Raw genomic sequence first — 13506 nt, forward strand, 5'->3', positions numbered from 1 at the left:
TTCAAAAAAGCTGTAATTTGTTAAAAACTGACTCATTTTTGGTCCCATGTGATAAATTACTTATAAACTGAGTAAAAGAATCATCTCTAAAACAACCTTATAACTACACTTAATCAAACACTCACCTAGAATGCCTATATAATTTTTTAACACACTTAGATTTCATAAATTATAAGAGTTACTAGGTCATTATTGTCATATATCAATTACTGACAAATGTATTAACAATCCACATATGAACATATTATCTTCTGCAAGAATAGGTGGCATGTTTTAAGGAAGTGTCTATTGACACCTTACTCCTGGGGCTCCTAGGTGGCTCAGTCAGTTAAGCATAAGCATCTGACTCTTGATTTTGTCTCAGGTATGATCGCAGTGTTGTGAGACTGCGCCCCATGTGGGGCTCTGCACTGGGTGTGGAGCCTGCTTGGGATTCTCTCTCCCTCTCCCTCTGCCCCTTCCCCCTTCTCTCTCTCTCTAAGAAAACAAAACAAAATTTAAAAAAAATACACCTATTCCTCACAGAGAAGACCTTAGTCTTACAGTAAGATTTACATATACTCATTGAGATGAGGCAAATATTAACCATTTGCATAAAAACTATAATGCAAAGTATCTTATTACAAAAGTATCTCAGGTAAAGTAATAACCATTTGGATTAAAAGTAACATATAAATAGATTATGTTATCAGGAAAGGATCTAAATTTTCTGACGGAATGTTCTATTTTTTAACTATGCATGCTTATGTTAATGTATTAGAAATAGTCACTGGTATTAGTCCAGATCACTCAGACTAATGAATACAGTATGACTTCCCTACTCCATACTCTATCTTAATTTTCATGCCCCAAACACACACCACCAGCACCACCTTAATCTAAAGCAATTAAGTCCTATATGTTAATATTAATATTATTAATTTACTAATTTAAAAAAATATAGTGCTTAGATTATAGGACAGCTGTTATTTAAATGTTCACTACTTGCTGACGTTTGCACTAAGCACTTTATATCCATTTTCCTAGTTATTCTGTACAAAATAAAAAGAAAGATAGGGATTGTTATACTGATTTTAGAAAGGAGTTATGAATAAGAGAGCTTAACTATTTTCATTGGTTTCAGCTATAATGGCAATTTCAAGTTACAACCCAGTTTTTTTTCTGCCCTTTACTATCCCATGCTGCACAGAAACATTGTTTTAATGGATGACCTCAAAATTTCTGCCTCTTATGATATTTTAGAGCTATGTATAATAATACAAGTCAAAATTTGCCTAACTTGTAACTGTAAAGCCAGAAGTTTCTAAGGTTAAATGTGACCCAGTTACTAGAATAATACCTAGGACCCCCCATAGGAGGCCACATTAAAATACCCTCTGTAATGTTGCATTATGCTCATGAGATTATTAAACTAATTTTGCCAAATTAAGACTTCACTTTAATTTAATTGATTTACAGTCCACATTATTCCAAAAGTATGAAAAAATTACATTGCTTATTTGATTTCAAAAACTTTCATTCTTTGTCAATATAAGAATGCCACTTACATAACCCATAATGGTTGCTACTATTTCTTTAAAGATTCAAGCATTAATGTATGATACTTAAATAATTGCAAATGCAGAGTTCTTAAGCAGCGCTTCATTAATTCTGTGGACCTGTATACAGAATTTTGTGTGTATGAAATTTATGGAGTACTTACTATGTGGTAAACACTTTAAAAAAGTTTCTAACCTACTATAAATACTAAACTACTTAATCTTACAGTAACAGGGACAATTAAGTAGTTTTAGGAATATATTGAAATCTATTCTGTATCTTTGCCCGTGAGTAGATTGTGTTGAGTGTTAATTTGTACATTTGATAGGATTTTAATATTGACTTCATGTGCTTTGTTCAATATTTGGACTTCCAAAAAAGATTCCCAAATACTAAAAACTTATAAAATCTGGCTTCAACACAGTATCTGAAAGGTGCTTTTATAGATGGTGGGGATGAGGGGAGGGGTAATTTTCCAGCTAGCAAGCAGCAATGATTACCATCCTCTGGTTTGATTCTATTATTGGCTCAATATAGATTGATGTACTTGTCTCCACTGTACCAATGTATAATGCATGAACACGATTACTGGGGTAATTTAGAAACAGGATGCCTTTAATCTTCTGCTCAGATCAATCAATTACAATATATAGGTTATAGAATGTCCTATGATCTTACACTTAATCCTTAATAGAACTAATCTTAGAGCTAAATGAGGTGGGGAAAAATGTGAAGCCCACAGAGATTGCTAATATGAACACAGACAATGGAATTTCAACTATCCTGTGTTTAATTACTCAGAACAAACAGAGGCCACTTTGAAGGTTGTAAAGAAAGAAATAATATATCAGGGAACAAAAAAGCCACTTTTTCTCTTGAAGCACCACTTTTCCATCTTTAAGGAGGAATTCAAAGGTTTTGAGACTCAATAAACTGTGAAAGTATCAAACTCATACTAGAAACAGTTTGCACTGTTACCTTTTGCATGTCAATACATCTTGTCATATGGCAGATAAATCTGTTTCAGACTGCATTTGGAAATGCCTCTTTCCCTTTAAAGCAATATTCACTCACTGAATTTACTTGTGATTTGAATAAAGAAATAATTTGCCATGTCACCTTGCCATAACCTACTATGTTATTTGAGTATGCCTTTATACTGTACCTGAGACCTTAATTACAATCTGCACAATATGAAGTTTGTTTAGTTTTCAATGGAGTTATTCCTTTTTTAAGTAGCTCCAATGCAGAGCTTAAACTGACAACCATGAGATCCTGAGCTGAGATCAAGAGTTGGACACTCAGCTCACTGAGCCACCTAGGCACCCTGTTTCCTCTGGAGTTCTTGATGTATTTGAGAAGAATGCATTTGAGCTTGGATTTAGCTAACAGGCTAAGTAGAAAAAGAAGGTGTTTTATATATGAGGTGCAAATAGCACTGTGGGTATTTAGTGAAGACAAGTAGTGTATGTGAATATATCAGGGCCACTTGCCTGAATTTGCTGTGCTATTGTGTGTGGCTGGATGTAGGCAGCGAGCAATTCCTAACGGCTGAGTCAGAGTCAGAACCACGGATAGCTCCGCACGTTTAACACCTGGGAGAGGAACTCCAGCTTTTCCACAAGCCCAGCTGCAGCTAGGAAACAGAATGATAGTGATCAACTTACACTGCAAAAGGGAAGAAAATAAAGCTGTACATTGGAAGAGAGTGCCTTTTTATGTTCCGAGAGAGGGAACTGTACAGATTCAAGAAAGCCCAAGCTACCATAAGAGCCTACGGGTTGTCATAGATTGCTTCTTTTTTTTAAGTAAAGCTAATTAACCTGAAAAGTCAACATTCCCAGGCAATGTCTCACATTTCTAACTCATTTTCATTACTCTGACATGAAAGAGTAAGAATTGCTTTGGTTGTTGGGGGTTATTTGCGGGTTTTTTTGTTTGTTTTGTTCTTTTTTTTTTAGTTTGTTTAGGGGGGATATTTTTTTCTTGGCTGTGCTTTCTGCAACATAAAGTTAAAGTCATGTTTATTTCCTCGTTATTTATTTCAATCCACATGATTCACCTTCCTAAACTAAACCTCTCTCTCAGCCCTTTTCAGTTCCATCTTCATTTTTTTTTTTTTACTTCAGATTTGAGTTTGTAACTCAGAAAATATGAACCCGACTAATTCAGGGCATAGGCAAAATAGGCTAAGTAGTTGCAAGAACCCCCAACTCTTTGGTGCAGCTACATGTTTTAATAGAGGACTTAGGACTTTTAGCGGCAGCTGGAAACAAGAGGTTTGTCCGTGTTCTAGTAGTTCTGTAGGTTGGTAGCAGTAGCAAATTCCATTTAGAGAAAGGGACGTGGAGAGAGACTATTAAAGGTTAAAGGAGATAACATAAATGAAGGAAAACGAAGCAAGAAAAACTAGAAAAAAACAACTTAGAAAACACCGTCTTTTGGCATGACTTCTCACGTTTTATTTCCTAAGTCTCCAGGAGGACTATTTAGACAGAAGTGTATGTATACATGGGATTCCCGCCTTGGCAGGCTCTGAGAAACAAGAACGAAGAGGACTGTATACTGCTCCTTGAACGCTTCCCCATCCCAAACGAGATAATTTCTTAGAAATAGTGGAAGAGAGTAAGTAGAATGGTGTTCCTAGTGTGTTCAGGAGATAAGTGGCATTGGAGGTCACACCAAGGCTGGTAACTCTTAGCCCCACCCACCTTTTGTTCCTTCCCCCATGCGCCCAGCCTCGCCTATTTCAAACATTTTCCTTGTTTTGTACCAGTTGCTCCCACAGTCTCTGGCCTTCCCATCTTTCTCGCAACCTCCAGCACCTAGAGACCCAATCAACCCCCAACGTTGCCACTCCTCAGGGTTTCAAGCAATAAAACCGGGCATGCCCAGCGGCGGCGCCAGCAGCCTTTAGTCTTTGGGAGATTTGGCTCAGTTCCGGGCAGGGACTGGAGTGCCAATTCAGCTAGGGCTTCGGCGCCCACCTCCGCGGAGTCCGGGGGATCCGAGCTGCACCCTCAGGCTAAACCTGCACCCTTAAGTGGCTCATCCTCAATCTTCAAACTCCCGAACGCCACCAGAGCATATAAATAGTCCTCACTGAAGGACTGTTTTCCCACCTGTCTTTTCTTTGCAGCTAAGGGTGTTTTAGCTACTGCGGCGTGAGGAGCTCAGGGATGGAGCCCTGTGGCTGGTGGCCGTGGAGATCACCTTCCCAGAGTAGCTGTTTGTCACTGAGTTTTGGAGATTTTCTTGGCTGGCTTCCGCTAAAGCACGCTTGAGTAATCCGAGCTGTGGCGGCGCCCAAGCTCTCGGGATAAAGGGTGTGTGTGTGTGTGTGCGCGCGCGCGCGCGCGCGCCTGTGTGTGTGTGTGTGTGTGTGTGTGTGTGTGTGTGTGTGTGTAAGGGAGAGGGCGGGGAAAGAAACGTCAACTCCCCCCAACCCCCCAGCCTCCTTTTCTTTCTCGCCTTCCTGCAAAAGCCGCACGAGTCTTCCATCCCCCCTCGGCCATCCTCACAGCTCTGGGCAACCGCCAGGTTAAGCCCATTTGCTCTGGGAAATTGGCGCTGTTTGGGAGAAGAGAAACAGATCGATTGCCCTTGTGACTCCCCGCCCCCCTCCCACCCCACCCTACCCCCATCGCTCCCTCCCTCCCTCCCCCGCCACCCCCCTCACCCCGCCTCCTTCCCTCTCCCCACCCCCAAACCCTCTCACCCGCGGCAGTCCGGTGCGGGGGCCCCCTCCGGAAGGTGAAGGGGATGGATTGGACTCCGCTGGGGAAAGCGGGTGTCTCGAAGTGGTGCTAATGGGAAGAGATTTCTGGTTTCAAAAGAGGATGCTCTGCCACAAAGAGCGGCTTGCGCGCTGGCCTGGGCTCTAGCCGAGGAGAGATCCCGGGAGAACTCCAGAGCTCGCGGGGAGCGCTCCTCGGAAGACCGGGGTCAACATGCCTGTTCGCAGGGGGCATGTGGCACCACAAAACACATTTTTGGGGACCATCATACGGAAATTTGAAGGGCAAAGTAAGTTCATTTGTTCTCTTCTCTCTCCCTCGCTTTCTGCTTTGACGGTGCACTTGGCGTTCGCCGCGTACAGGCTGAGGAGCCGGCAACTCCGGGCTCTTGCAAGTTAACAAGCTCTGAAACCAAGCCAGGAGGCTCGAAGGCAGCAGGAGTGTTCTCCCCCAGATATTAATTCTGATTTACATTTTAGATTATGGTCTCCATTATAGGAGGCAATCTGATCCTCCTCTCCCACTGCTCCATTATCTGCCTTGCTACTTAATGTCCTACTCTTCTACTATCTTAAAGGGAACGTACTAGTATAACATGGGTTTATATTTTGAGGCTGTTTAATTGTACACTTTTTGAAAGTCAGGAGTAGAGCCGAGCATACCACTGGAACAAGGGAATGTAAATGGTAGCAGTAATGTAAACGGCTATGCAAACTATATTTTTACCTTGGTTAAATTGCAAAGCTGTGGTATGACAGGGTTGCTTGCTTGCTGTTAATTCATAGAAGCTAAACTTTGCATTGAATCAATGCAAATATATCCCAAGAAGGATAATTTGGAAAAAGCAATATCTGATCCGTACTAGTTCCCAATGCAATGGTTCGTTATTCAAAGCAATATTTCTGCCTCTTTATCATTTCCTTAAATTTCCATCAAGAAATTTGAAAATTGAAATGTAGTAAGTAAATCCCACAACTGAATGCAGAGAAATTTAACATTCTCATGTGGACTAACTGTAAGGAATGAATTATTGTTATATAAATATATTAATATTAAATCCTTACGTTATATTCAACATTTCCTTAAAACTACATTAACACAAAGTTATGTTGTACATTTTGCAGTTATTGGCTGTATTCACTGCATTTAGTGACATGAGGATATAGTACCTTGTGTACAAAATAAACTACTATATCCTGCTCACATTCTATATGGAAATAGTAAATATAATTTATGATTAAAACTTAATAAGCCCTTTGTATTAAAATACTTACTACTACACAAGAATTCAAGGTTCTCCCAAAGTAAAAGTGAAAAGGTGTTAACCTGATATTTATTGTGTATGTGTAAATATTTTTATCTTCTGGAAAATATGTCTTATGAAAGGTGAATCTTCGAATTATTGAACTGTTAATTAACGTGAGATAGTTTTATTGCTAATAGTTTCATGTTTTGTTTTGTTTTTTAACATGATGAGTGTGTAGTATGCCTTAGAGGGATAGAGAAAAGCCAAATCCAAAAATAATAGCCACTTTGAGAAAGTTGTACTTTTAAGGGCCAAGGTTGAGGTGAGAAATCTGTCAGCTACAGGATGTTTCATTGTTTGGCTTTGAAAATATTTATCTTACAATTAAATGGCATTCTGGAAATATCAATGGGACAGCTGCTTGTTTGAGTGTGCCTTAGGACCCTTGGGAGTCACAAGGCTTGAGAACTAGACTATTTGGGAAATTACATTCTCAAAATTTGAAGAGTAGTTCCTTAATACTTTTCTGTTAAAACTGCCTAGGACCATTAATTTCATATTTAAGGTTTTTGGTTTTTTTCCTTTTAAAACCCTGGGCAGGGGTGCCTGGGTGGCTCAGTCGCTAAGTGTCTGCCTTCGGCTCAGGTCATGCATGATCCCAGGGTTCTGGGATCGAGTCCCGCATTGCATCAGGCTCCCTGCTCAGCAGGGAGCCTGCTTCTCCCTCTCCCACTCCCCCTGCTTGTGTTCCCTTTCTTGCTGTCTTTCTCTCTCTGTCAAACAAATAAATAAAATCTTTAAAAAATAATAATAATAAAAATAAAACCCTGGGCAGTTAGCAATTTGGGAAGCACCTGCATTTCAGATATCCTATTATGCAACAATTTGCTCCAGTGTTTATGAAAATCTTGTGGAAGCTCTCTAAAAGATGCCTTACTATCTTTTTATTACAGATAAAAAATTTATCATTGCAAATGCCAGAGTGCAAAACTGTGCCATCATCTACTGCAATGATGGGTTCTGTGAGATGACTGGTTTCTCCAGGCCAGATGTCATGCAAAAGCCGTGCACCTGTGACTTTCTCCATGGGCCTGAGACCAAGAGGCATGATATTGCCCAAATTGCCCAGGCATTGCTGGGGTCAGAGGAGAGGAAAGTGGAGGTCACCTACTATCACAAAAATGGTAAAGTTCATCTATTTAGAATTCCTTTTATTTGATTCCATTGAGTTGAAATTTTGACAACCGATTACTAAAAGTTCATATGCAGAGAAGCTCTGACTATTCAGTTGTAGATATTTTTGCTTATATATTTTATATATTTTAGGATTCCAGAAATATGGATAGTATCATTAGTGGACTAGTAGGAACAATTTCTTCTTTGAATAAGGGTACTCTGTACTCTTCAAAAGTGTCGTAACTTACTATCACTGAGGACAAAGTGCCACAAATCAGTCTACTCTCCTCCCTTTCTAGGGAATAATATAAAGGCCAGTGATTTACTGATTGCATTGATATGGATTTGGTAGGAGAGAAATATAGAGTTTTATTTGCTTGAACTTGAAAATATTTCACAGAGAAACTCTTGTTGAAAACTGTGTATCTGCAACTGAAACTCCTGCGGTTATAAATGTTTCTTGGCTTTGCAGCTTTATTTGATAAAAGCTTTAAAAGCTTTATTTGCAACACCTCTTGTTTCTTTTGCTCCTTTTTATACAATATTAAGGGTGATATAGAAGAACTTCAAAAATTGGTCTGGTAAGCTTATGTATATTCAGATAATAAAAGCTGTTCATGTATTCAAGAATTGTCCTAAAATAAGAAACGGACAAAAGGAACTATGATTCTGGGGAGTTGTTTGTACTCATTTTTCAGCTGCAACACAACTGGCGTCTCAAACCTGAGGTCATGCTTCGACTTCAAGGGCACTCCTCCTTCTTTCAGGCTTACTATGGGAACATAATATGTTAGACTTCTGATAGTTCTCAAAAAATACTCATTTAATAGACATACACTCATTAAATATACCATTGTTGTATATTAACTCACATGTATGAATATTCACATGTACCCATTTAAAAGAATACATATTCTCAAATGTGCACACTTACTGATATTTGACAATTTAGTGCTTAAAGATACATCAGTTAAAAACGCATGTTGCAGTTAGTTTTATCGATGTTGCCTGGTCATTTTTTTTGCCATTGGCCAATCAGTGAGGCAGAGGGATATCTAGTCAGCTTTTCAGGAAACCTTAAGTCTTGCAAATGAGAAAATGAGTGATGTGTTATAGCTTATATCATATACTGATTCATCATTTGATAAAATATACAGCAGAAATTCTAGCACGGAAAAGGTTTAACTCTTCCTCTTATTTTCTTACAATTAAATATTTTATGATAGAAAATGTAATTCTTAATTACTAGATTTTCCTTAACATCGACTTGAATGAGTATATGTGGCAAACTGTGATTAGAAAAACAGGTTTGTATAACTTTGGAGTAATCTGGAATAAAAACAATTATATCATTATCAGCCAACATAGAGATTGTTTTTAAAGTTTTTCTTATCCTGCCCCCCCCACCCCACACACACCACTTTTCAATCAGTAGTGTTGGCTTGCTAGAAATAGCCTAATTGCTCTGTTGTCTTGAAAGCATTTCTTGGACTAAGGCTCTCACTACCCAAATGCAACTCATCTTTTTTGTGTGTGTATCTGATGCCAACAATTCGGGCTTTGGAATAATTTGAATGTCTGACATTTTTTCCCCATCTGAATACTTATCACGATGTTGACACAGTTTACATTGTGGTTATACAGGGCATAATGGTCCACATTTGGTCATTATGTTTCTTGGGACATTTAAAGATTTTTTTTTTAACTTACAGAATTTAAGTTTAAAATGAATCTGGACTGTTAGGATCCCTTAGATACTCACCATATTTTTCAGACAATATTCTGAAATGAAAGTTGTTATTTATTATACTGCAAGTGGAGTGATGTTATTTCAAAACCTTGTGTGACTTGTGCAATGTGAGTGTGTAAAGTGATCTCAAAACACCTAAGAAAGGCAGGTAAATGTGGAATCACAAACGTGAATGTAAAAGTTTCTACAGTGAAGATGCTGGTACATTGATTAATGCAAATCTTTCTACCTGAGGGATGCACTTGGTTATATGAATTAAAACCTTCTTGTTTTAGACGAGGATTTACTTGAAAACTTGTTTAGGTATATAAATATCAGCCTTTGGTGATGGTTTTGATTCTGTTGGCTTTATTTTCAGATTTGACTCAGTCCACAAGGACTTGGTAATCTTTAGAGCTAACGACAAATGCTGCCTATTTCACTTTTATTAATATGGGATACATGAGATGATGGGGTGATGGGCCAAGCTTTTTTTTTTCTTTTTCCAAAGAGAGAGATTTATTTTATGACCTTTTTAGATTGCAAAGACACAGTCAGACTTATTTGCTTTGAATGTAATCAACCTGTGTTTTTGAGACTAGTTCAGATGCCTTGAATAGAATCTTCAAAGTGCATTGGTTTTATTCACATGGCAACTGCAAATTCAGTCAGAGCTTGTGAAGTTCAAATGCTTTGATAGTCTTGCCTCTTAGAGACCTGCCAACCACTCTCTATTTATAAAAGCAGGAAGGGATAAAATCGCCAACATTTTGTATTGGTTTGTTTCTCAGTTTCCTTAATTCTTTATTATTGGGGTCATTTACTTTTGGGAGTTTCTTGGTTTCTTAAGTATGTACAGTAAATGCTTCCTTTATTTATTTCTCTATTTAGCACTTTATAGGAGTACAGATAAGAATGTAATAAGCACAATGAGCAACTTAACAAGAAGTTGAGATATTGTTTCCACTTTTTCCATTCACTCATACTGGTGTAGCAAATACATGAGCATGGTATTATGGCCAGAGGCTTTATGTTTAAACCCATGATTTATGTAATGAGTTCACATAGATGAGCTACATGATCACTCTTAGGAGGCAACACTTCCTACCATCCTACTTTATGTGATTTTACCAGGTACAGTTGAACTTGCTGTTTACCAGAATATCAATTTTTAAAAACCTAGTTATTTGCAGTAGGAATATTTGACAGCCCTTCCTTTGAGGATTCTATTTTACAGTTTAAGTCATTATTTCATAAATCATTCTTGGCAGCTGTGAAATATTGCTTGAGGTGATAAAGCTGTAAATCTTTTGACATAAAGCTCTAATTATACAAAACTATAATTACACTGAGCTTTATACAAGGATGGGTATGTATTTTAATAATATACATTCACTTTAAGCACAACTTTTTAGGGGTGCCTGGCTGGCTCAGTCAGTAGAGCATGTGGCTCTTGGTCTTGGGGTTGTGAGTTCAAGCCCCATATTGGGCATAGAGCTTACTGAGAAAATAACCTTTTTTTTTTTTTTTTAGCTTTCGATTGGATTGAGGAATAACAAACACTTCAGTTATTAAACTAGATCGTAGTTTGAAGGTGATGCTAATACTAAGGAAACAGAGAAGTTGGTCATCTTTCAGTTTATTGCTTGTCAGGTTTGGAGTGTGTCACTGGAATAGAGCTAGCTGGTGAAGTGCTTATCCACTTCAGGCATATGTAGACATGTGATTTTTATCTTAAATTACCAAGCAACTCTAAACATTTGGAAAATCAAAGTAAGTTTCCCCAAAAGAAATAAAGGTCTTAACTCAGTAGGAAAACAGGACATATACAATGCTTTATTTTTAGAGGTAGGAGCATTCCTATATTTTTGCCATTACGCTCTCAGACATGGTACAGTGGCAATTTCGTTAACAAATCAGGAATGTCCCTATCTTTGCCTTGCTTTCAAAGAACTAAAGGATGAGAGGAGGCCGAGGGAAGTCCTTTCTTGATCCAGACAGGGCCCAGATCCAGACAGGGCACCAGTCATGCTGGGACAAAGTTCCAGAGGCAGTGTTTGAGTCAGCTAAACTCAAAAGAGGTTTTGGTTTGATAACATTAAATCTACCATCTCTGAGAGTTTTGGGGAAAGAACTGATAGAAAGTGTTGCATTGTTGGAAGTAGAGGTGAAGGTGTATACCGAGTGCCACCACCTCTCTTTAAGGTAATGTTTTAGGCACTAGAGGAACATCCTATTGGAGGAGATGCAGAAGAGGACACAAACTCATTTCTGCTTTCAGAATATTTGTATTATGGAGTGACTGAGGTTTACTTCTATCTTCTAAACCCCAAGGTGTTTTCATGAAATTGTTTTTAAAGGAAAAAAATAGACTATGAAATGAAGAAGCTTTTATATAAACAGAGAACAGAATTTAGGATTAATGACCACTCTATCTTCCCACTGTAAAATAAACTTATGTTTGTGTATTTCCTGTCTCCTTTTATCATTTATATGTAATAACTAACTTATTAAAGAAGCAATGTAGTTTACTTAAAACTTTATAGTTCAAAAATAAATCTTATAATAGTTCTATATAAGTTATATGACATGTAAAATATTTGACCTTCATAATTTCTGAAATGTGTAGTAGAGATACAGATGCTGGTTTTTAGAGAAGAATGGAAATATATTATATGTATGTGTAATTCAAGCAATAAGAAAAATTTTCAGGGAGTATCTTGCCTAGAATTTATTTTGGTGTTCATTTTAACTTTTTGTTTATACATTCTCATGTTTCATCCACCAGAGTACAGTAACAGTAATCTTAAAATATTGTCTTTCATATACCTAAACTTTGTAACATCTCAGGGACTCTGGATATTATATACTCTTAAATTTGATCACTGTGTTTATTGAGAAACTAAGAATTCTCTAGAAACATTTTCTTCACAATTTGAAAACTTTATTTTACTATTATCCCAAATGAAAACAAAACGTCCCAAAACTGTAGTTGGGCTATGCTCATCCGTCCCCTGTTTACCACCCGCCAGCACCATACCTCTTGCAGCTCTGGTGCTAAAAAGAAGCCATGTTGTCTGAAGGCTTCAGAGATAACTGCTCGGTTATTTTCACACCCAAGGGACTTGAGAGCAGGGTCAGTTTAGGGCGATAGGGATAGGCTAGGCTTCGTGGGAGGAACTGACTTCTCTGGCTTCTAATGGCTTTCAACATTGTTTTTATTTTTATTTTTTCACTACAAATAGTCACTAAATCAATTACTGGCAGTCAGCAGCTAGAAGAGTCCTAAGATAATTAATTCACAGGAAAGGAGCCGTTGAAGTATGAAATGTTAAGACATCAATATTCATCTGGCCATATAAACTAGAAACCTCGGGGTCGGGTCATTTTCTGTTTTGTTTTTTCCTCCCTCTCCTCCCTAAACCCAACTGGTCACCAATTCCTTTCAATATTTACATCTGAAATATCTCCCAATGTGACCTTTACTTTTCCATCACTACCAAGTGCCCTAGTCGAAGCCCTTTTCATTCTTCTTTGAGAATATTGAGGATTGAAGTTTTCCTCCCTTTGCAGTCCATTCTCTACAATGCCATCAGAGAGCTATTTCTGAAACAAGAATCACATACACTGGTGACTTACTGGAGCCAAGCATCACCGTAAATGAGTTTCATATATTAAATAATGAGTACACCATTTTATGAGAAAAAGCATTGAGACCCTGAGAAGTGAATTCACCGAATCACATAGCTTGTAAGTGGTGACGCCTGAGCCCTTAACAACTTTGCCATATTTGCTGCTCAGTGCACTTGTGATATACATTGACTTAAAAACCCTATCTTAACTCATTAAGACTCTCAGGATATAGTTCTAGACTCTTTAATAGGATGCTTCATCCCCTTCAGAGTTGAATTTGCTTGGGTTTTTAAGTAGGATATGTTTAGAGGAACCAGCTGAATTCACAGGTCTGACCAAGTTTACCTTCCTTGCCCCTCAGTTACTTTCTTGAAAGATCCTTGGAGAATAACATCCACTTTGTTAGCCTGATTGGATGTGTTGTATACAACAAAATACATAGCATT

At 38.0% G+C, this 13506-nt stretch overlaps 1 protein-coding gene across 4 annotated transcripts in view; it reads left to right on the forward strand.

The window, feature by feature from the left end:
* The first annotated feature begins 5489 nt into the window (after nt 1-5489).
* The window catches only part of KCNH7 (potassium voltage-gated channel subfamily H member 7), a 472323-nt gene continuing 464306 nt past the window's right edge, over nt 5490-13506 (forward strand). For all 4 annotated transcript variants that reach the window (XM_088022141.1, XM_028113114.2, XM_028113115.2 and 1 more), the window contains exons 1-2: nt 5490-5565; nt 7476-7706. In XM_088022141.1, coding sequence (XP_087878267.1) covers nt 5490-5565; nt 7476-7706 — 307 coding nt within the window. The remainder of the gene's footprint in view (nt 5566-7475; nt 7707-13506) is intronic.

The sequence above is a fragment of the Eumetopias jubatus genome, unplaced genomic scaffold (genome assembly GCF_037043125.1).
Source record: "Eumetopias jubatus isolate StellerSeaLion01/CBP00866 unplaced genomic scaffold, mEumJub1_p1.0 scaffold_3, whole genome shotgun sequence".
Classification (NCBI taxonomy): domain Eukaryota; kingdom Metazoa; phylum Chordata; class Mammalia; order Carnivora; family Otariidae; genus Eumetopias; species Eumetopias jubatus.